The sequence below is a fragment of the Urocampus carinirostris genome, chromosome 7 (genome assembly GCF_059441175.1).
Source record: "Urocampus carinirostris isolate Australia breed hairy pipefish chromosome 7, RoL_Ucar_1.0, whole genome shotgun sequence".
Lineage (NCBI taxonomy): Eukaryota > Metazoa > Chordata > Actinopteri > Syngnathiformes > Syngnathidae > Urocampus > Urocampus carinirostris.
In genome coordinates this window covers 10,443,077-10,468,079 of record NC_142355.1, presented here as the reverse complement: position 1 = coordinate 10,468,079, position 25,003 = coordinate 10,443,077, and the positions used below count along the sequence as shown (strand labels likewise).

Genomic DNA, 25,003 nt, shown 5'->3' with positions numbered 1-25,003 from the left:
AGTGTGGAAACATGTCAAGAGTACAAAGGTTTTTGACCTGAGCCCTGAAATGTACTTGTCAACACAACTCTGCACCATGATAAATATTGAGACCAACAGTGTGCTCTTCAGCTTAAGCGCTACCAGTGAAAACATTCTCGCGATGCCCACGTGTTTTCCATCTGCAGGAGGCCTCAATGTCCAACGTTCAGTTTAGCAAACAATACTGAGTCATGAACCAGGTATTTCAAAGAAATCACATCACATTTATGTGTACTGTCCTAAATTACAAAGAGCTTCACAAATCCACAGTTGACAAGGGGTATCAATAAACATGTATTGGGATTCATTTTATTTTAGATACCAGATAAGCACCTAGATTTAATGGTAAAATAGTTAATATATTGCAGTAAATAGTTATTTTGAGATCAACACAACAATGGTCCTCAAATAGCTATTATAATGAACACCTCCCTCCAAGAACCATTTGGCGCATATATCAAGTCTTTTAATTATTGATTAGCATATACACATGATATAATCCTAGTAGAGCATTTTCTCATCCTCAGTTTCCTTTGCTTGCACAGAGGTATTTTTAATAATCGAGCTAATTGTGTGAATGTGTTTTTTCCCGTTTTAAGTACAAATACTTCCGAGTTTTAGGAATATTAATTTATGGGGACAGTTTGTAGCTATATATTATTGGTTACCTGATACATCCACCATGATTATCTTTTTGATAAGAAGAAAATATGTTTTTTTGATGTTATTCATGTAGTTTCTCTCCATCTTATAAGTTAATTTCAGATCTCTACTCTTGGTGGGGAAAAAAAGTTAATGTACCGTTTTCCAAAAATGTGAATTTCCCTGCGGGGATGAATAAAGTATCTATCTATCTATCTATCTATCTATCTATCTATCTATCTATCTATCTAATTAAATCTAATACTATAGGAGTTGTCTCTAACTTTACACCAGATTATCCCCAAATACCCATTTTAGTGTTTTAAATATATATATATTTAAATTCGAATTGTTAAGACATTAATAAAAAAGTGCTATTACATATTTGATTAATGCAACCTCACATGATACATTAACTTTTTGTCCCCACCAAGAGAAGAGATCTGAAATTAACTTAAAAGGTGGATAGAAAATACATGTAAACAGGGTTGGGTAGGGTTACTTTAACTGGATTACTTTCAATTACTTTTGGATTACTCCAATACCAAATATGCTAATAAAAGACAAAATAAAGTAAATATGAATAAAATGACTAAATTTTGTGCAGGCTTGGGGAGTAACGGAACACATGGAACGGCAAAAATGATGTTGGCAAGCTGTTTGGATTTATTTTCATTTTGTTTCTGTCGCATTTTATGTTAGTTTTGCCGGAGATCAAAGCCAGTAGATAAAGCTTACCACGTGTTGTGAGTCATAATTTTATTCATATTTAGTTTAGTTTGTCTTTTATTAGCATATTTGGTATTGGAGTAATCCAAAAGTAATTGAAAGTAATCCAGTTAAAGTATCCCTACCCAACCCAATATATAGCTACAATCTGTCCCCATAAATTGAAATTCCTAAAACTCAGAAGTATTTGTACTTATTCAGTAAATTTAAAATGAAACATGAAATTATATTACGAGGGAAACACTAAACATTGCTGCTAAAGGGTGTAATTAGTGTAAATAAAGTACAGCAGCCTTAAATAAAATGTGAATATTGTATACTCACTTAAATCCGCTAGACGACGCTATATTCGAGGTTTTATAAATACTCGCTCCTGTTAATCAGTTACTCAGCACAAATAAGAATTACTCGCTGGACAGTTCGCTTAAATCGAAATAGTAGCCGAAAACGTGTGGGGTTATTCACTTTATATTCCCGGTTAAACTCATATCACTTTGAAATAGGAAGCACAAGAAAAGAAGATGCTATTCGGGAGCTAAAAAAGGTTTGTTCTCGTCACGCTTTTGTTTGTCATGTCGTAATTCTGCAATTGATGTTTGGGCAATATGAACACTTCGTCATTATTTTGTGGTACAAGCTAATTCTAGTTTGGTTTATTCTTCGATGAAACTGTAAAATTTATTCAATTCAACATGGGGAAAATAGTCTCATTTTTTTGTTGTTCAAGCTAATTTAGTTTGCTCTATTCTTCACGACACCATTATTGTATATTAATTTAGGCAAACATGGGAAAAGGTTTCTAGTCCGTCTTACTAAACAGTAATATTTATTTAGGCTAACATGGGAACAAGTCTGTTCTTATGATCAGGGTTGGGTAGGGTTACTTTAACTGGATTACTTTCAATTACTTTTGGATTACTCCAATACCAAATATGCTAATAAAAGACAAAAGAAACTAAATATGAATAAAATTATGACTCACAACACGTGGTAAGCTCTCTCTCCTGGCTTTGATCTCCGGCAAAACTAACATAAAATGCGACAGAAACAAAATGAAAATAAATCCAAACAGCTTGCCAACATCTTTTTTGCCGTTCCATGTATTCCGTTACCCCTCAAGCCTGCACAAAATTTAGTCATTTTATTCATATTTAGTTTATTTTGTCTTTTATTAGCATATTTGGTATTGGAGTAATCCAAAAGTAATTGAAAGTAATCCAGTTAAAGTAACCCTACCCAACCCTGCTTATGATCAGGATTACAGCGCAATGCAACATTTTCTAGAACCGAAACAGTACTTTGCATGTACTGTTTTTCATAGGAAAGTTTAAGATCTTTTATATTTTCTGAGAAAAGTCAAATCCCAATGCTGTCCTTATTATTGCTTTTAATTCAACACTGATTTATCATTCCTTTCATTTCTGGACCATCATGAATTATTGCGATACCAGCGTCTTCAACCCAAAATATTGGAAGAACCATATTGGATCTTCCCTAAAAATAAAAATGTTTGAAGACCCAAATATTAAAAGCTTTTTGTAAACCTTTTGAAGAAAGCAACATAAATGCAATGTTTACAACCCCTCGCAGTCATATAATATTTTTTTTTTTTTTTTTTTGCAATTGTTGCATTGTAAACATTCACTTGTATGGTTCAAAAACATAAAGAATTTCTGGAATCATCTTGGGTTTTTCCTGGGATCAAGAGGTCACATGTTCGATTTCCGGCTCCTCCGTGTTATTTGTCGAAGTGTCCATGGGCAAGACACTGAATCCCTAATGCCCCCGATAGCATGGCTGACGCTGCTATTGGTTAGTTAGTGTGTAAAAGGGAAAAGTGTGTTATATGTCGAAGTGTCCTTGGGCAAGACACTGAATCCCTAATGCCCCTAATAAACAGGTTGGCGCCTTGCATGGCCACACGGCCGCTATTGGTGTGTGAGTGTGTGGGAATGGGTGTGAAGCACATTGTAAAGCGCTTTGGGAAGTCTTCTTTGACTTGAAAAGTGCTATATAAATGCAGACCATTTACATCTACATTTACATAGTGTATATTTCTATACTCATTGGAAAATGTCAATATAATATAGATTTGGTAGCCTAGATGGTAGGGCGCCCGCTCCGAGACCAGGTTGCTGGTTCAAGCCTTGGCCAAGTCATACCTAAGACTTACAACATTGGTACTCATTGCCTCCCTGCTTGACACTCGGCATTAAGGGTTGGAATTGGGGGGTTTGGTCACCTGACTCCCAACAAAGTTGGGTCTAAAATGGCGGCGCCCTGTTTGGCTGCGGCTGCATCGGCTCGCTACAGTTTACCTGAATGGGTTAGGTGTATTGACATTTCGTTCTGTGTGCATGGTTACAAAGAATGACAATAAAAGTAAATTCTGAAAATCTGAAATGATCTGCATTTATATAGCGCTTTTCAAGTCAATGACTTCCCAAAGCGCTTTACAATGTGCTCCACATTTCCCAATAGCGGTCTTGTATTGCAGCCATGTAAGACGCTATCCTCCTTATTGAGGGTATTAGGGGTTCAGTGTCTTACCCAAGGACACTTTGACATGTAACACGGACAAGCCGGGATTCGAACTGGGATCCCTTGATCCCAAGACGAGCGCTCTACCTCCTGAGCTACTGCCGCCCCAAATTCTATTCTTCTATTCTATTCTTCTTCTACAGAAACCATATCATTTTCCATTATCAAGCATTTTCAAAAAAGCAGCAGACAGCCACTTGGGAGCGCCAAAGAGCCCGCATGCGGCTCCAGAGGCGCTTGTTGCTGACCGCGGGCTACACTGAAAAACTAAACTAACTGGAAGAGTGAGCTAGACACCTGCCGCACGCGGAACTAATAGAAGATTCGAGGTTCAGGAGCTGTCCAGTGGCCACTACAAAATGAATGGCAGCGTTTCTCCACGGTTATTTGCGCTACTGATGTCATGTGTCTTTGGATCATCTGGAGGCTGCCAGCCGGATGCTGCCTCAGCTTACAGATTCTCTGGAGCTGTGTGTCGTCTCACCTACCCTGCAGCTGTTGTGTGTGAGTAGCTGCACAATAAATGCCAACGTAGACCTGGAAATCTGCTTTAAACAATTAAGCAGTCGGGATGGTATGTTCAATACGTAGAACAGTTTGCATTTGCCTCACAGTTCTGATTGTTCTGTATTTAAAGTCCACTTAAGTACAAATATGTATAGTCTTTATTTAGATATGTGTTCTTATTCTGTTGGTACATAATTTTAGAAAATATTTTTATTTATTGATTTTCCACCTGCTTGTCCTCACAATGTCACATGCAAACTCAACAGAGGAAGGCTGGTAGCTGGAATTGAACCCAAGACTGTTAGGCAGACGTGTTAACCTGTCATCCACTGTGCTACCTAGATAATGATTTTCATGGAAGTATTTCCTGTTCAATGAGAAAAATAATGAGCAAAGTTACATACCATATGACATATTGGACCAGGGGCCTCAAACGCACGGCCCCGGGCCGATCGCGGCCCGTGGGCTGATGGTTTGGGACTCCAGCCTTAATATGCAAGTCTAAAGGGACAGTGTATATTTTTAAGCGCCTCCGGTTGGGGAAAATATAATTCCTTAAAAAAAACGAATAATGATTTAAAAATGAGCAAAAATTCATGAATTATGAAATACGTGTCCATGTTTTTAAATAGAGAAATTTTCATTTATTTAACATGACATTAGCCTCACTCAGATGGAGCTGACATAATTGTCGGCCATCTTGCTGCTACAAAAACACAACAAAAATTGTCTTTTTTCCTTATATTTTCACCTTGTTTTTGCCTAGATTTTTTCTTATTTCTATTTCTGTTTTTCACTTTTGTCTTTTTTTTTCATCTTTCTTTGTCGTTTTTCCTTTTCCCCCAATTAACCCCCCTTTTGTCTTTTTTATGTCCCCTTTTTCCCTTATCTTTTTTCCTTTTTCTTTCTTTGCAAAAGGCTGGGCAAAAAAAAAAGGAAAATGTTGTCGTTTGAACACTTAAGTCTCTTCTTTCTTTTTAGCACCCGTTTTCGGTTTCGTGGCATAATAAAGTAACTAGTGTTCACATAATACACACTGTCCCTTTGATGTAAGTGCAGCTCACACAAATTATGTATTAATTTATCACAGATTGATTTATTTTCCTATTTTTTTATACATTTTTTATTTTCAGATTTTCTCTCGTGTCAAATTTCTTTTAACAATATATGAGAACAAAATATTTTTTTAAATCAGAAGTTTTCTTGTGAAAACCCCAATTTGGCCCAACCTCACCCAGACCCTAGCTTCGACGGCCATCAATTTAATTAAATTTGAGACCCCTGTATTAGATAATTGTGCACATTTTGTGAAATGCGTGATGTCAAAACTTATATATCAACAATTATTATACATTAAAATATTCTGTTATGCATTGAAATAATTGAACAAACACTTTACAGGCTCAGTCATTTATTTAACAAATAAAAGTACTGTTTATTGTACCTGTAAACATTTAATTATTTATTTTCTCCCAATACCTACTCGCTTAGGGATTGTTTAGCCAATCAGAATGCTGAACACAATGCATGATAAAATCTGCAATCTAATCCACTCTTAAATGAATAGAATTTTATATTAATTCATTGCTTTATTTTACTCTTGGGGACCAAGCAAGAGTATTGATTTATGGAAAGAAATATGTAATCAAGTAAAATTGTACCTGGGAGGTTTTGTCCCAAGGCAAGCAATACACAAAATGAGATGATAAGTCTTGTGTGGGCATCGTGTGACATCTTCCTGTTTGTGACTGCATACATTTCCTTTCATGCAGTGAATGAGAAAACCACCAAAGTGATCGAGGCAGCATTCCAGCATGCCAGATATCCAAGTGTTAAGGGAGAGAAGACTGTGCCCTTCATGGGCCAAGTCTCATATGGCCTTGAAAAGTAAGCCAGGTCATGAGATAGAAACAGTTTTGGGAAAAAAAGCCTTTGAGTTACATTCTATTTTTGCTTCCAGCATGGAGATTCACAACCTGACGATTGGTCAGAGCACCTTTGAGCTTCTTCCAGGTGAAGGCATCGCCATGGAGATAAGCAACGTATCTGCGGTCTTCAATGGGACCATTCATTACGGATATGGCAGTTGGCTGTGAGTATATTGTAAACACTTTTGATGAAATGCCAATGTCATCACAAAAACCCCCCGATTTTTTGGGGTTGTTTTTAACAGAGTCAACGTTTCCCAGGCAATTAATTTTGAGATTGAGTCCCAGATTGACCTGGGAATCAACCCCAAACTTTGTAAGTATTGATAAAATGCATTTACTTAACTAAGAGAACTGATTTCATAATCATATACAGTAATCCCTCACTGTACCGCGGTTTACTCATTGCGGCTTGCTACTTTTCAGATTGTCATTGTGTTTTTTGTTTTGCATTTTGATTGGGTATACAATCGCCCATTTTCTGCCTGTGTCTGACTGTGTATAAAGAAAATTTGTGGTCTAAGTTGTTCACGTACGTAAAACAACTGGACAAACCTACATTAAGTATGCGCAAATATGACACTACTAGAGTTATTTGTAAAAGTATTTTTATGAAGTACGCCTACAATATTCATATTTGTTGATTTGAATGTTCTTTTTTCGTGCCAATAAAGTCCATATGATGGGGACAAAATATTTAAATTAAATAGTGTAATATAGAAGCAAGATTATTTTTCAATTTATAAATTGAAAAAACCTTTATAAACTACATTTCTTTTATTTGTTTAACAAATGCTTGAGCCTGGAGATTGTGTTTATTCTTTGGTTCCAATGTATACAGGGATCAGAATTTTCCGCGGATCCGCGGATTTTCGCTGTTTTTGAACCCCAAAGGCATTCCGACTTTTTCACTTTTTCTCTTGCGTAGCAAACAAATTCAAAATCCGACTGTCTCACTCTTTCCTTTATTGCTCTGGCGCACCCTGGCGGCCGTTAGAAAAATTGGCCGCATTGTCGCACAAGCTGCAGGGACTGAACTGCATTTGAACTTATCTTGCAGTATTTACAAAAAAATCAGTTATGTGGGCAAATTATTTTAATCTTCTAAAAATGTTACTTAAATGATAAATATAAGCATGGTTTTGGACAAGTAAATTGCCTAAAACCCAGGTTGGGGGGGGGGGTGGCGTTGGGGGGGGGGGGGGGGGCACTCCGCCCTGGTTTATTCCTGGACGCTGGCTATTTCAGCTGAAAATGAAAATCTCCATTCTGATCCCTGTGTATAATAGAACATTTAATCAACGAACAAATAAACGTTTCTACTTACGGGTTCTGACTACTGTATCCCGGGACCTTTTTGGAACGCAACCCTCGTGAAAAATGAGGGATTACTGTATCTTTTTGACATTGAACTTATTTATCTTGTCTCAGACTGCGGTAATGGGAAGGTCGCAGCAGACACTTCATCTTGTTACTTGAATTTTGACAAGCTGATTTTGCACCTGCAGGGAGACAGGGAGTGAGTTATGACTTACATCAATAAATTGCAATTACGTTCAGGATGTCAGTTCATCTTAACGTGTGCTTTTTTGTGATTAGACCCAACTGGCTTAAGAAACTCTTCACTGACTTTATCACATTAACTGTGAAGGTCGTCATCAAGGGACAGGTAAATCACCTTTCCATTCTTTTGTGATGGTCAAAATCTTGGCTGTTATATAACGTAATTTACGGACATAAACCTCAATGTATGTCACACAATTTCAACCCTGGGGCTTATACAGAGATGCAACCAAAGTATTCATTTTTTGTAACTCCACCAGGGGCGCTCAGGCAGAAAAGATAAGAGTCAGACAGGCAGTGTCGAGAAAGGCGCAAGTCACAACTGCTATTAAACACCATAGCAGAAGAAGTTCTGAGTGCGGCAGGGGTCTCAAACTCAATTTAACTGGGGGCCGCTGGAAACAGAGGCTGGGTGAGGCTGGGCCGGATCAGTTTTTTTACAAGAATAGCTCTGATAAAAAACATTCAAATATTCTCAATTATCTTTATTCTTTAAAACAAAATGAAATTAAAAATAAATAAACATATTTAAAATCAAAAAGAAAAATCAATCAATGTGGAAAAAATAAGTACAAAAATAACAATAGAGCAGAAATGAACTACTGAAGAAACCACATACTTTATAGTTGCTGACTAGTATGAAAAATGTTATTTTACAGGTAATTGAGTAGAATTGCCTGTATTAACAGCTCTTTAACTTTTAACTTTCTAAACAGGAACAGTGAAGATTACCTATTCTGAACATGGCTTGCCTACTCCTTGCTGCCAGAAAAAAACAATCCAAAAATGAATGAAAACAATATAAGAACAAAACTTAAAATGAAAATCGACCAAAAATTGACCAAAATACAACCTAAAAATGACCAAAATTGCGCAATGTAAAAACCTGAAAACTGACCCAAAAGCGAAAGGTACCTAAAAAACACAGGAAATGTTCACGTACCAGCACAGAAAACATACAGCAGAACCCACTCGCGTAACGTTACAGTTTATTGGGGAGAAGAGAAAGGGGCGCACACTCGATCCGGAGAACGTTGGTCGCGGGGAGTAGATTGCTCGGAACGCGGAAGTGGTCAAAATCAAACAGATCGTGGCGAGAGCAAAACAGGAGCAAAAACACAGCGAAAATGGAGAATCACAGGGCTTGGCAAAACAAGAGCAAAAACACAGGAAAAACGGAGATTCGCAGGTGCTCCGACAAAAGGCGACTCACAGGACAGCGTTTAAGTAGTGACAGGGAGCAATCTGTCAACGAGTTTCAGCTGCTGTCCATGGGCGGGGCCAATTGGGCGCCCTGGCAACCGTGACAGAAGCTGGCGCCACACGGCAGGGGCCAATTGGGCGCCATGGCAACCGTGACAGAAATGTAAAAATTAGAAATTAACTAAAAAAAGTACTGGTAAGCATAGAAAAAGTACAAAAGCTTGTAAAAATTGTGGAAAAAAATACTGAAACAGAACTAAAAAGTATAAAAACTGAAAAGCATGAAAAGTGCTGAAAAGTAGTTCACTGCATATTACTCAAAAGTGTGAAAATTATTCAAAAAAACTAAAATAAAATACCTAAAAAACAAAAAAGGAAAACCGACCAAACTCAATTAAGCGACCTAAAAACGACTCTAAAAACAACCAAAACCTATACTTTTTTTGCAAGACGGGGGCCACAAACTACCATCCCACGTAAAACACTTCGTACATGAAAATAAATAAGCATAAACAGACTTTCATCATGGAAAATGCAAAAAGAAAAGCATATGACACAACTTTCAAGTTAAAAGCAATCGCTTCGGCTGATAAAGAAGGAAACACTGATGAATTGATCTCAAGACACTGTAAACGGCAGCGGGGGATAAAATTGTGCAATGTAAAAAGTCAAAAAAAAGGTTTCAGGGGTGACAAGCAGGTGACATGAATAGAAACACATTCTTGAAGGCTCGGTGATTGAACAGAGAGGAGACGGCCGAGGCGTTTCCACTGTGTAGACTGAAGGCAAAAATAGTCGTCACTGAAATGAAAATTCTGCATTTCAAAGGAAGACCGTCACTTTGATTTATGAAACGAAGGGGTCTCTCCATCAGGACACGGACAACACTGTGTCAGAAACTCCCTCCCGAGCACGAGGAAATAGTGGCAAATTTTCTCAAAAAAACGTCTTTCCTTTTAAATACTTTATCTTATGTTTTAAGGTGCGCACGTACCGATCATAGAGATTTGCAGGGTGTGTATGTACAAAAGTTGTTTTTATTTTAATAACGTATTAGGTGTGGCCTACAATCAGGTGTGGGTTATAGTCCGGAAATCACTGTATTCTTCTATTAACAATAAAGCGCTGAAGATATTTTTCTTATGTAGATTTGCAAGGAGATCAACAAAGTGGCCAACATATTAGCCGACTTTATACAGGACAGAGCAGGTGGGTTCCACAATGACACTTTACTGCATTTTTTCTGTATAGTTTTCTTCAATATTCTAAGGACAAAATTCACGATATAAATCAGTGGTCTGCAACCACCGGACTGCAGACTGACAGTGGGCCGTAAGTTGTTTGATACTGGGTCGTAGAGAAAGAAAATAGATTTGGCTTACGAATAGACGCCTAAAACTTGGCTACGCGTTACATTTAGTTTTTGAGTAATTGCGCAATGATAGATAAGTTGACGAATATCGCTGACCTCATTTGCCCGACATTGGATGCAACGGGAATCAACCCTGAATCGCGGCATTGAGAGTGCCCAATCCTATATATTAGATGACATAGAAAAAGGCACTGCATTTTATCTCATCATCACACTATTTTTACTCACGGTGCAACAATGTAATGGAGCATTATTGTAAGGAGTCAGAGAGCCAAAACGTTTTGCTACGTAGTACCGTGAGTAGAAATAATGTAATATGAGATAAAACCAAATGCCTTTTCCCATGTTGTATATCCCTAGTGGTCTATTGATTACATTGTGGATTTGGATTATTATCATTGGGCCCCGTTGCTAGAATATAGTCAGACATTAAACCGGTCCGTGGTACAGAAAAGGTTGCCGACCACTGGTATAGACAATGAACCTGAAGTGAAGTATTTAATGAGCTAACTGCTGATTAACCAACATACTGTCAATAACTGCATATGAGAAAAACTTTCATAGACCTTTCTATACTTGCCAGTTGCGACCTTTTTTGTTTCGTGCAAATCTTCACTGCACAGTCGGGCATATGCTTCTATGCTTATTATTATTTCGAACGATGTGCTGTAGTTGTTTTTTGTGTAAATGTGTTTTCAGAACAGTTCCTTAGTGATGGAGACATCCATGTAGATATCGGTGTCACCACTGCTCCCACAATTAGTGCGAACTACATTGAATCATACCACAAGGTAACACTATATAGGCTTGCTCAAGTTCAGTCCAATGAATAAAAAAATGGAATAAAATTAGTGGAAAAAGAAACTGAAAAAAACCCACATTCCCACCAGCACCCACAAAGCCATTGAGCTAAATATCGGGATTTTTGTGAGAGCCATATGATATAAAACCAAATTCAACTAAATATGAGTTTAATAAAACTGGATGTTTTCTGTTAACTAAACGTGTCATAGAATAGTACAATAATGAAAAAAAAAAAAAACTATAACATACATGTGCATTTTAAATACTCATTTATGGAGAGGTTTCTATTTATTTGACATAACATTTTATACTCCCAAAAAACAGAATCCCTGTGGCCTTTGACTCAAAAGGTTTTCCCACCCTTGATTGAAACTGTAAGAGGAAGAGAAAGTAAAACAACGTATCATGTTCAAAATGCCAAATAAGATTTTTAAGTCAAGTCATGTTTATTTGTATAGCCCTTAATCACAAACTTTTGAGAAAAGGTTACACAGACCACAGATTATTGTAAACCACAGACTATTCTTACACCATCCTGATCTAAAACCTACATGAGGGCAAGGAAAAACTCAAAAAAACCTAAGCATGAGGAAAATGAAGAAACCTTGAAAAGGGGCCACACATGAGGTAATCCCCCTTCCAGGATGACCTGGCTGCAATGAATGTTGCAATAACAAATAATACACAGATATTGTCAACATAAAATATAGGTTATTCATATGCTATAGAATAGAAGTGTGTTTTAAGCTTAGATTTAAACAGTTCCACTGAGGTTGCAGATCGAATCTCAGGGTGAAGAACATTCCACAGCACCGGGGCCCGGATCGAGAATGCTCTCGAACCTGCGGATCTCTTCTTGGGATCACTAGTAGACCAGCATTTTCAGAGCGAAGGCTCCAGACCAGAACATAGGGGGAAATTAAATCCGAAAGATATGAGGGTGCATGTAGTCCATGAATGATTTTGTGTAATACCAACAGAACGTTAAAATTACATCTTAAGCTAACAGGGAGCCAATGCAGGTTAGCTGAAATCGGGGTATTGGATCAAGCTTTCTTGTCTTAGTTAAAAGCCCGGCTGCAGCATTTTGTACCAGCTGAAGGCTCTTGATTTTTGACTTCGGGAGACCAGAGAGTAGTACATAACAGTAATTTAGACGGGAGGTAACAAATCTCCGCATCCGACTGAGACAACACAGGGTGAATTTTAGCAATGTTGCGAAAAATGTTGGAAAAAAGCTGTTCTAGTAATATTCTTAACGTGTGTTTGAAAGGATTGGGGGTCAAATATGACACCTACATTTTTGACTGAGTTACTCTGTCAATGTTCAGAGCAGTTTTTGAGAACAAGTCACGGCATTTAGATGGACCAATAACTTACTTAAGGATAAACAGTTAAATTAGTGAGATGAAAATCAAATAAGTACCTTAAAATGATATGTAACCAATGACTTCTGGCAGGGATACAATTAATATTGTCATTATGTAAATGAAAATATTTACGCACTTCCCTCCGCAGGGACTCACAAAGTTCAACAACATTTCTGCTTTCATTCGTGATTCATCTTTCCACCCCAGTCAGCTGACCGAGAACCGTATGCTCTACTTCTGGATCTCAGGTCATTCTTTATTGAAATAACAAAATAAAATGCATTTTGTTGATCATTTGAATTATATGCAGTTAAAAAGAATTATTTCACTCAGATGTTTTGCTGAAGTATTCATTATTGCATAACACTGTGAGATTTTTGTTAAATAAGCTATCATTTTCTGCATATCTTACCTGAAAATGTATACCAATTGCTTTACTTTCTTATTTTGTTCAGTTTTATGTGAAAGTGTATTTGTTTTCCCTAGACCAGGTCCTAAACCCCATTGTGACAGCTGCCCACGATGATGGTCGCTTCCGGCTTAACATTACCCAAGCAGAAATAATTGTAAGCAACACCTCAGATTAATAGCCACTGGAATATACAAAAAACAAATAACGTAAGATACCCATGAAGGCAAGTAACTTTCTTACATCTTATGAATTTGATTTCAGGAACTTTTCGAAATAAGTCTTTCTACCCCCATGCCAGACTTTTTCCGAAAGGTAAAGTAAACAATGCATTATGTCATTGCGCATGTATTCATTCATTCTTCCCAGGTTTAGATCATCAGGTATCGGCTTACTGTGTGTGTGTTAAGTGTCTTGTAGAGAAAAGTCATCCAGAATTACGAGTGTGGAGTTCATCTACGCCCCACATAAACACTTCTACATTTGGGTCACGCGTGTGGGCTGAGGCCTCTGGACAACTGTGGTGTGGAGGTCAACAGACTCTCTATTTTCAGACGGTGAGATTTTGTCAAACTTGTGGAAAATATGAGGCAAAATATCTAATGTGGGAGGAATTTGGCAAAGAAATACATGGCAGCGTCAACATTCCACAAATCTATTCCTGCAAATTCCAGACTACAAGCCGCTACTTTTTGGCTACATTTTGCTACATTTTTACACTGCGGTTTTAAATATGGTGCAGCTTTTTTTTTTCTTTATGGTCAAGTCAAGTCAAGTCATTTATTTTTGTATAGCCCTAAATCACGAAGAGTCTCAAAGGGCTTCACAGATTGTTACACTATATTACACAGACTATTGTCAACCGACAAGAGGAGTAGGTTATTCGTATGCAATAGAGTAGAGGTGAGTTTTAAGTTTAGATTTAAACATTTCCACTGAGGTTGCAGATCGGATCTCAGGGGGAAGAGCATTCCACAGCACCGGTGCCCGGATGGAGAACGCTCTCGAACCAGCAGAAGACTTCTTTGCTCTCGGGATCACCAGAAGACCGGCACTCTCAGATCGCAGGCTTCGGACCGGGACATAGCGGCAGATCAGATCTGAAAGATAAGAGGGAGCAAGTCCATGTATGATTTTGTACAGTACTAAGAGAACTTTGAAGTCACATCTTTGGCTAACTGGGAGCCAATGCAGGTTAGCCAAAATCGGTGTTATGTGATCGTACTTTTTTGTCCTAGTTAAAAGCCTCGCTGCGGCATTTTGTACTAGCTGAAGAGACTTGATTCTGGACTTCGGGAGACCGGAAAGTAGTGCATTACAGTAGTCGAGACGGGAGGTAACAAATGCATGAATTATTGTTTCCGCATCAGACTGAGACAGTATTGAACGGATTTTAGCAATGTTGCGAAGATGGAAGAAGGCAGTTCTAGTAATTTGCTTTACATGCATCTCAAATGATAGATCAGGGTCAAATATGACACCTAAATTTTTAACTGAGTCACTCTGTGTGATGTGACATTTGTCAAGGTTCACAGCAGTTTTTGAGAAGAAGTCACGGCATTTAGAAGGACCAATGACTAACATTTCGGTCTTTTCAGGGTTAAGACGCAAGAAATTGAGTGACATCCACTCTTTTATCTCAGTGAGACAGGCCTCCAAATTTCCACAGTTTAGTGTGGAAGATTCCTCCAACGGAAGATATAGTTGAGTGTCGTCTGCGTAGCAGTGGAAGCTGATATTGTACTTGCGGATAATATCACCTAATGGAAGCATGTAAATGTTGAAAAGTAGGGGGCCGAGCACAGAACCCTGCGGAACACCGCAGGTAACATTAAAGGGCTCAGATGTCGTTTCACCATATTTCACACAGTGCGTCCTATCTGAGAGGTAGGATCTGAACCACGAGAGGACGGTTCCTGAGAGACCAATCCATTTTTCCAACCGTTCTAGTAGGATATTGTGGCGCACTGTGTCAAAAGCAGCACTAAGATCCAGCAGCAGCAAAAGTGATGAAGCGCCAGAATCCATTGACATTAGGAGATCATTTGTTACCTTGATCAGCGCTGTCTCAGTAGAGTGGTTAGCCCTGAATCCTGATTGCATCGATTCAAAAAGGTTGTTCTCAGATATGAAAGCATATGGTGGCATCGAGGAAAAAGACAAGCTGCTCTCTTCCACAACGCATGCGCTAAATAGTCAAGTCAGTAGCCTAGATGGTAAGGCGCCCGCTTTGAGACTGGGAGGTCGGTGGTTCGCGCCCCGGCCGAGTCATTCCTAAGACTTAAAAAGTGGTCGGCGGCGCCCTCTGTTGGCTGCGGCTGCATCGGCTCGCTACAACGGGTCAGGTGCAATCGACATTTCGTTCTGTGTACATTGTTACACAGAATGACAATACAAGGAAATTATTATTATTATTATTATAATTATTAATTATTATAAGTCATGTTTATTTGTATAGCCCTTAATCACAAAGAGTCTCAAAGGGCTGCACTGACCACAGATTATTGCAAACCACAGACTTATTACACCATCCCCTGATCTAAAACCTACATGAGGGCAAGGAAAAACTCAAAAGCCACAACATGAGGAAAATGAAGAAACCTTGATAAAGGACTGCCCTTCCAGGATAACCAGCCTGCAATGGATGCAAAAAACGATGGTTACGTCTGAAAACATTTATGATGCCCTTTGAGGAAAATTAAGTCCTTGTTCTTGCCAGCATTATTCATATAATATATAACATGATTAAAACGGGAAGTTTGACGGTACTTTATTTAAGATTTACTCCGTACTCTCGCTATTTCAACTTTTTCACCCACAGATAAAATCCCTAATGTATACATCTGAATTGAACAGCAGTGAAAGTCATCCATCAAAAATGTTACACTTCACTATCCTCATCATCTGCTTCAATGTAAGGCCGCTGAAATGTCCTTTAACCCTCGAGGATGACAAGCAAAAGCAATTCTGTCCATTAGCGCGGCAACCACCAATGACAAGAACACAAAAAGACATGTTTGTGTTGCAATATGGCACTATTCTCCACAGTATGGTTGCCCTGGCACTGTCATCAAGAAATATAGGGCTCACACTTTACGCGACGCTGCCCGCATTCGCGTTTTCTTTCTGTGCAGTAGTAAATATATGCTTGTCTTTGTAATTTCCATTTTGAATGGTCACATGATTCAAAAACATGTGACCTAAACACTTTAAAACAGAATTATAAAGGACGCAGCTGACAATGGCGTCAGGTCTCTGGGGGCTTGCGCCATGGGTGTTCTGCAGCCAAAGGCGTCGACGTCTAATTCCCCACGTGGTTGGCCCCAGGTGTCTTAATATGTAAGAAACAGATGTAAAATAGTTCCTTTTTTATCACTGTTTAAGCTACAGCTTTAAATCTGGTGATGCTTTTATAAAGACAAAATTGAGTTTTGTTCTTAGATTTGAGCATGCTGCTTTTAACCAGTTATGCTCTGTGTTCCAGAAATCACAATACATGATTGTTTTACCAGTAAATGTAACAAGAGTACAATGGAAGCAAGTATATACATGACTGTCTCTGCTGGAAGTTCCTCCTCCAATGTAAAATACTGAATTACCCATTTAAGTCACTTTAAATCCGATTTTTGGGGGCCTGGCTAAGGTAGTGGCTCACACTTAACACATAATAACAAATGAAGTCAAATAAGTTTGAATGTTCATTTTTATCAAGGTACTTATCAACATTGATGTGCTCAGATATTTTGGTGAGCTAATGTCCAGACGGAAAAAAGGGTGCCTATGCCTGCTTCCTTATATATTTTTATTTCATTTTTAATATGCATATATGTTTAGTGGTTATACCTTTCTACCACAGTAAACTGCTCACACACCACCTAGTGTTTATCTGCGCACACCTCTGCTAAATGATCCCCTCTGCCAGCAAAGGATCTATAATTTATTGTCTGGTGCGTGATCTTAATACTCAGGCTCACAAAAGTCAGGTGCAAGTTTACTTAGTTCTTAGGGAAAGCGCACATGCTTGATCCGGTGCCTTAAATAAATAATGAATGAAGAGATACAACTGCCCACTGAGATGAATTTCACCGCCAAAAATGTCAACATGATTTTAGAAAACAACGTGTTAAAAGGTGATCTAGAGCCCACAAGTAAAATGTTTTTTTTTTTACTTTTTCAGAAAAAGCTTTCAATAAACAGATTTCTGTGGCGAAAAACAGCTTTTGTAGTCAGGTATTAGATGTCACTTACTAAGACATGCAAGACAAGTTTCTAGAGGCAGTTTTGTTAGACAGCTATCACATAAGTGGTTCATCAACAACCTCTGTCACAAAACAGGAAGCTTTTTTCCGTGTTATTTGGTCATGACAAATGGATCCTGTGTGAGAAAAACGCATTTAACGTTTTGGCATATAATGATGGGCAAAGATGCTTTGAGTGGGCCCCTTTTTCAGACCGGGAGTTTTATACTCAAAGCCGACCTACTTAGCTATAGAGGAGAAATTTAAACGAATGGAACAGCAGCAAGGTCTTATGATGCATTTTTATTGGAAAGGAATTCAGGTATATGTTGATGTTGATAAGCTAACAGAAAACACTTTACCATTTTAATTCAAAGGGAAATTATATAAATATTCCGATATAAATGAAAACATATGTCACTATTTACATGTACAGTGTATATAATGTACAGAGTATACTGTACATTGTACAGTATCAGTAATTTGAAGTCAAAATTGTACTTACGTTGTGAGTTAGTAAAACTGAATAGTGGGGAAATCAGCAGAAAGTCAATGATTCATCCCCCAAAAATATAGAATCATGGTCATCCTGAAATGTGGCCACTTGTCAACATCTCTTTTATTCCTGATTCTGTAGTTTTTGAGTTTTTACTTGTGTTCCAGGTTTCAGATATGGGGATGTTATAATTGTGGCCTGTGATTAAGGGCTATACAAATAAATGTGACTCGGCTTGACTTTTGCCTTCCCAACAGATAGTTAGGCTTTACTCTAAACTCTTGTAACTCTTATGAAGAAGCTTCAAGACACACATTTGAAGTAGGCTACTTAAAACATCAAAATCCTTTTAAACAAGGTACTGGTCTCTGCAACTTTGTTGATGACAATGTGATTGTCTATGCGATAGACAATGCTATTTCCCATAGACTCTATGGAAACTAGATTTTTTTAGTGCACATTAGCATTAAGACAGTGAGCTTCTTAGCCTAGTTTTCACCCGTTTTAAAGCAGAGAAGCTCAGATGTCATGCAACAGTACAGGAAAGGCTCAACAGGAACTTATATGCCAGCCCAATGACATGGTAGGTAAGGAGGTTATATTCTGTAAAGACCTATCCTTTCTTTTTCATTCTTGTTCTCCTTTTGTTTTTATTTCCCCAAGCCCTTTTCTTCTCTTTTTTTCCACTTCCTTCCTTTTCCTCATTTTCCTTGTATTCTTTTGATTCTACTAGCTTTTTACATATTTTTTCTACCTTTATTATTGTTTCTTTGTTTTTCTCTCTTTTCACCATTATTTATGTCTTCTGTTGTTCCCTTTTTCATTATATTTTTTCCTTTTTTTTTTTAGCTTTATTCGTCCAGCAAAAGTAATTTTGTGCATAATTGTACATAATAAGTTTTGATATGTATAAAAAGCAACATAAACTAAAGAGGCTTTGGAAGTGATGGTGGGCCAATCCAACTTCAAATTTAGGAGGGGTGAAATCCTCCAGATGGTCAAACTCACCTCATCTGTTGCGCTGAATGTGGCCAAATACTGTATCTAACTAGAGAATTAGTGCACTAGTAAGGTTTGATAGTTCAAGTGACTTACATGAAAAAATATTTTTTTCATCCAGCCAGTCCAAACTTGACCTTGACATAAATATGCTTGAGGTAAATTTCATTGTTTGAGCTGCTCTGAAATTATTATTTTTAATAAGAAAATCCAAAAATCAACATTTTTGCCTTTCTAACTTTGTCAATGATGCAACTTGCTAACTTTCTCACATGAGCATGTCACGTGTTTCTGTTGTTTGCTTTTGGTGCAGTCCATCACCACTGACGTCACAGCTTCTTATGTCAACAAACATCTCTTACTACACAGCAAATCTTCAAAGTAAGATATTTCAAAATGATCTTTTTTATTTTCTATTGAGTAAGACAAACCCTATTCAAAGTAACTGATATCAAATGTGTCTGTACAGGATTGAATGCTCAACAAACTAGCTAACGTTTATATTTCACTGCCATATTGATCTTTGACAATGGATTTTATTCTCCAGAGTTGATGTACTCCATGCTGAAGTGTATCAGTATCCTCTGGTGAGTGGGTTGCTTGCACACAAGTCTATAGCCTGACTGCTATATTATGTGTCAAGGGTTGTGCAATGTTTAAAGGGACATTGTTTATTATTTAGTACCTACTAGTGGTAGATAAAAAAACATTCATTCAGTAAAAAAAACAATATTGATTTGAATACTATACAAAAATGCATAAACTATCATATAATATTTATTTTTTTATTTGTTGTAGGTCAAGAAATTAGGATTTCTTTTACATTAAACGAGGCTAACCTAGTTTGACATGATTATCTGCCATCTTGCTGCTAAGGGCAGTTTAGTCATTTTAAGTCTCGTAGTTTGTATACTTCATTGTGCTTTGGAGCACTCCTTTTCGTTTGCGCTACACATTAAAGCAAAATCTAGTGGTCAAATATTACACAGTGTCCCATTAAAACCTCTTTGTGTTTTTATGTTGGAGGTGACCCTTACAGTGAAACATGTCTAAATTTTTGAAAAGCACATGATATTGGGAAATGTTATTATTGTTACTATATTATGAAAATACACATGCTTTCTGTCCCCTCAACAATGCAAACAAATAATCATGAAGCTGTATGTTGCGCTCCTCAATGAGTGTGTGGATGTATCCATTTACCTGTCAGCCTCAGCCAATTGCTCCCCTTATTAATGGGTGCAATTCCCTTTATTAAGCGATAATACACCTTACAAACACACCTGGCACCTTTTCACTCTCAGCAAGACAGACTATGTAGTATAAAAACAACGATAATTTGTTTAAACAAGTTTATTTTATTTACCAAATAAACAACACGAACATTTCTTTCAGCATCTTTCATACTTCTTTCCCCATTCCCAGTAAATTTAGTCATGCTTATTAAAGGTTATCAGTGCAGCAATTCACAGACTTCATCTGTTTTACATATGGTTTCTTTCTGTAACAGAAATGATCTCAATTTAGTTTCAAATAAATGCTTGATCGGGGATTACATTTGCCTGTGCACTGTGACAATCTTGGCAATCTACGATTAATTTTTCGTCTGTTACCAGTGACTGAAACAATCCGGTTTAATGTCGAAATGGGCAAGATGAGATCGGTTTATCAAGAACAAAATAGTTTAAATATCCCTATACAAAAATTGCTTGAAGGCTTAAACAATTGGAAATTGGAAAACATATGCATTGACAGGTAAGTATCAATCTGGTGCGATCAGTGGACACATCACTGGATACAAATTTGCACATTGACAAACCAAATGACCGTTGGAGTTTGGTCCAGATGTCGGAACAGGAGCAACCGCCGATTAGAAAGTTAGCGAATGCTAATCTATGCAAACACTGCGACTCTGCTTTTTAATTTTACAGTCCTTTATTCAAATGTTAGCTGCTTATGTCTTAATCTCTTCATTCAGGGTTTCTCCCATTTTTCATGTTGTGCAAGTAAAACTAAAGGTAGTTTAAATCAATTTGGAATTGAGAAACTTCACTCAAATTGTTTGCACTGGTGCTATCAACGTTAAAGCCTTTTAACTCGTGAGTTCAAGCACCTTTCTTACTATTGCAATACTTAAAAGAGCTTTTGAGGTTTTTTTTCTAGAGGGCTTAATCTAAAAAAAACACTTTAGACTTAGACTTTAGACTTTTAATGTTTGGCAGCCCTGGAAAGGATCGATAACCTGTTGAACAATAAGAATCGATTCAAATATATTGTATCGGTTCATCTCATCTCATTAGGTTGATCAAGTACATCTGAACTTCATACAAGAAGCTGTGATGAAGACTGGCATCCCCAAAGTTTTATCAGGTAACGACACATACTAATTCAAATAATCAAGATCAATAGTACTGGTATAAGGTTTTTCATCGTCACACGTGGTGCCTTACGGTACCACTTAAAGATCCTGTGTGTATTACATACATTGTCACTTAACATGGTCTCATTTGTGTATCATACCTGTATCTGTAAACATGTTATTGTTGTTTTAAAATGACTGACAACCTTTTTTGAGCCAAGGCACACTTTTCTCATTATAAAACGTTAATGCACATCCTCAGTCGAAAATTTTTAAAAAATCAGTTTCATGGTTTTTTAAAGCTGAAATAAATTGTCAGTTAAAAGTTTTTCTTTTTTTGTGAACACCTGTGACTCAGTAAGTAGTACAGGTTTTTGGATTTACTACAGTAGTAACTTTTTTTTCAAGTTTAATTTATATTTTTCTCTTGTTCCTGTTGATAGGACACGGTGACTGTAAACTGCAGTTTCTCTGAGCCATATGTACTCTTGAAAATGAGCTGAAAATACCTGTCCTTGGAACTATTTTTTATTTACTGCATACAAACTTTTTTTTAATATCAATAACCTCTTTTTCAAGTTTTACTATATTTTTATTTTATTATTTTTAGGGAAAAATGCTTAAAATGAGCAGAAAGTTTTCAGGACCAGAACAGAAACAGGACCCACTTGCGTGACGTTTACCACAAGTTTTATTGAAAGAGAGGGGAAGGGCTGCGCCCACGATCCGGAGTTTTCTGGGCGCGGGAAGCAAATCGCTCTCGTACTCGGATTGTGATTGGATCTTCCGTAGCGTGCGATGGCGGTGTCAGGGGTGGAAAACTGGTCGGTAGCCGGGACTGGTAGAGCAAGACGTGGTAGCAGGTCGGAAACGAGTCGTAAGCCAGAACGGGAAAGCAGACGTAATCGGGATCAAAACGGGTTGTAGCCGGAGACAAACTTGAGCAAAAACGGGACAGGCAGGGGTCAGGGTCGAAAAAGGCTTGCCTTGTATACACGGAGATTCACAGACAGACTGACAACAGGGGATTGACAGGAATTGGTTCAAATACTGACAGGGAGCCAATCAGAACCCGCGGCAAATGAGTGGGCACAGATGATTCACATCGGTAATCATGACAGAAAATACCTGTCACTAAAACTTTTATTAAACGAAATACTAGCTTTTTTTCTATGTGGGTTTTTTTTTCTCTTCCGTTTTTTCTTTTATTAGTAAAAAGGGAGAGAGGTCCGATTCCCGGCTCCTCAGAGTTAAATGTCAAAGTGCTCTTGGGCAAGACACAAAACCCCTAATGCCCCTGATAAGCAGGTAAGGGCCTTGCATAGCTGTCGCCGCTACCGGTGTGTGCGTGTGTGAGTGAATGGGTAAGTGTGAAGCACATTGTGAAGAGCTTTAGGAGTTCTTCCGTGACTTGAAAAGCGCTATATGAATGCAGACCAATTACCATTTGAAATGAAAATTAAAATCAAGAAAATTACATGGAGGAACAACCTGCGAATAGGGCAGAAATCGCCGTACACAAAGCTGAGGTGAGCCATAGTCCAACCCTCATGCACGAGCCACCTCAGACTTCAAGCCCACAGTATGTCCCTCTAACGGACGTCTTCCTGTGCGGAGTTTGTATGTTCTCCCCGTGCTTGCGTGGATTTCCTCCGGGCACTCCGTTTTTCCTCCCACATTCCAAAGACATGTATTTCAGGTGGATTGGCCGGTCCAAATTGTCCCTAGGTGTGAATGAGCGAGCGAGTTGTCTGTCCCTGTGTGCCCTGCGATTGGCTGGCAACCAGTTGAGGGTGTCCCCTGCCCACTGCCCGATGATTGCTTAGATGGGCTCCAGGACCCCCGCGACCCTACTGAGGATAAGCGGTGCAGCTAATGAGATGAGATGAGAGATTATTTCCTGGGCAGGGAAGTCGTAAACAGTTTTATGTAGTAATTGTATTTCCCTGTACTTCCTCATTAGCAGATACAAATCCACATAATAATAAAACATAGTGACCTGTTGCCTCCTACTGGTTTGGATGACTACATCAGTTTTTCGGCTGATCGCTGGAAGTAAGCAAAAAGGCTGGAATAGACAATGTTCCTCTGTTTGCTGTTTTAGTACTCGCAAGTGAGATAACCAGACTGCTGGACAAACAGGGAGCATACCTATTTGACATCTCCAATCCTGAAGTGCTTCCTCAGGATGTAAGTGTCAGAAAATATGAATCTTTTCATGTGCCGCTCTTAAATAAACTGTGTTGTGCTATTCCCTTTCCTACAGGGATTCGTCATTATACAAATGGACTTTGGGTTTCCCCATCACCTTCTGGTTGACTTTCTCAAGATGACATTACAGTAGTGATGGGAAATTGTGTCGTTCTCCCCTGAAGCGATGTGATTCCGAGCGCTTCATCGTTTCAAAAATGTTCTAATCTCTTCGCTGGCTCATGGTCTTTCAGTGTTTCAATGCATTTTCATTCCTCAAATTAGGTGTAGAGGGCATTGCAACTTTCAACTTCCCTTCCTCCCCCTTTTCTCTCCTTTTCCGGTTTCCAGAGGGCACAAAACAGAAGAAGAGGAGTTGAAATGGGAATGTTTTAGATATGGTCCGTTTATCTGTGAAAACGTTTGCCTTCAGAGCCGTATCTAATGATTAAATCATTCAACTGTTACAAATGACCAGGGTTGGGTAGGGTTACTTTAACTTGATTACTTTCAATTACTTTTGGATTACTTCAATACCAAATATGATAATAAAAGACAAAAGAAACTAAATATGAATAAAATTACTAAATTTTGTGCAGGCTCGGGGAGTAACGGAACACATGGAACGGCAAAAATGATGTTGGCAAGCTGTTTGGATTTATTTTCATTTTGTTTCTGTCACATTTTTTGTAAGTAATCAAGTTAAAGTAACCCTATCCAACCCTGCAAATGACTGAATCTTGCCTCTCTTCTGTGGCTGGGTGAGTATTCTTATAAGATATCTAACCCAGATACTTTCAAAGCTGCCTTAATCTACTATATATATAATACTCCCCCCCGGGCAGCACGGCAGCGCAGTGGTTAGCGCGTGTGCGGCACAGTTCTAAGGTCTTATGAACCTCCTGTGTGGGTTCAAATCCAGCTACTGGACTTCCTGTGCGGAGTTTGCATGTTCTCCCCGTGCTTGCGTGGGTTTCCTCCGGGCACTCTGGTTTCCTTCCACATTCCAAAGACATGCATTTCAGGTGGATTGGCCGGTCCAAATTGTCCCTAGCTGTGAATGAGCAAGTGAGTGTCTGTCCCTGTGTGCCCTGCGATTGGCTGGCAACCAGTTCAGGGTGTCCCCTGCCCACTGCCCGATGATTGCTGGGATGGGCTCCAGCGACCCTACTGAGGATAAGCGGTGCAGCTAATGAGATGAAAATACTCCCCCCACCAAGCAAAGGTAGGGGAGCTGTTATCCATCCGTTCTAACTTTCATCCAGTTGTTTTTGGGTGACGAGAAGAAAAAGTGCTTCTTGAGACATGTGCTAACATCCTTTTAAGTAATTTTAATTTAGTAGTAGTAAATTGTATCCAATCTGTGTACCCCTATGTAGGTCCTTTGGGTGGTAGTTTAGTTCTGAAACGCTAATACATGCTGCCAGTAAGGAGACCCGTTGTTGTCCCCTCCAGTTTTTTCTTGTTGACAAAAGTTATGATCAGCGTTTCCATGGGACTCCCTCATTGCTACCTGTGCAAAAAAAGGGATTTTTTTTTACATTATCCCTTAATTTTATTGTTTTTGTCCCAAGTGTTGCATTTGTTTCAATTGTATGCTGTATATTAGTTGTAAATGAATTCCCTTCAATA

At 38.4% G+C, this 25,003-nt stretch overlaps 1 protein-coding gene across 1 annotated transcript; it reads left to right on the top strand.

Moving 5' to 3' along the window:
• Positions 1-1,774: 1,774 nt before the first annotated feature.
• On the top strand, positions 1,775-25,003 carry cetp (cholesteryl ester transfer protein, plasma). Its single transcript, XM_088339708.1, has 18 exons — positions 1,775-1,936; positions 4,077-4,437; positions 6,213-6,327; positions 6,401-6,532; positions 6,614-6,684; positions 7,800-7,887; positions 7,968-8,037; positions 10,283-10,343; positions 11,206-11,297; positions 12,829-12,928; positions 13,167-13,246; positions 13,354-13,404; positions 13,500-13,646; positions 19,136-19,203; positions 19,370-19,409; positions 21,123-21,192; positions 23,286-23,371; positions 23,448-25,003. Exons 2-18 carry the CDS (start codon positions 4,293-4,295, stop codon positions 23,523-23,525), a joined length of 1,494 nt encoding a protein of 497 aa, XP_088195834.1. The 5' UTR covers positions 1,775-1,936; positions 4,077-4,292; the 3' UTR covers positions 23,526-25,003.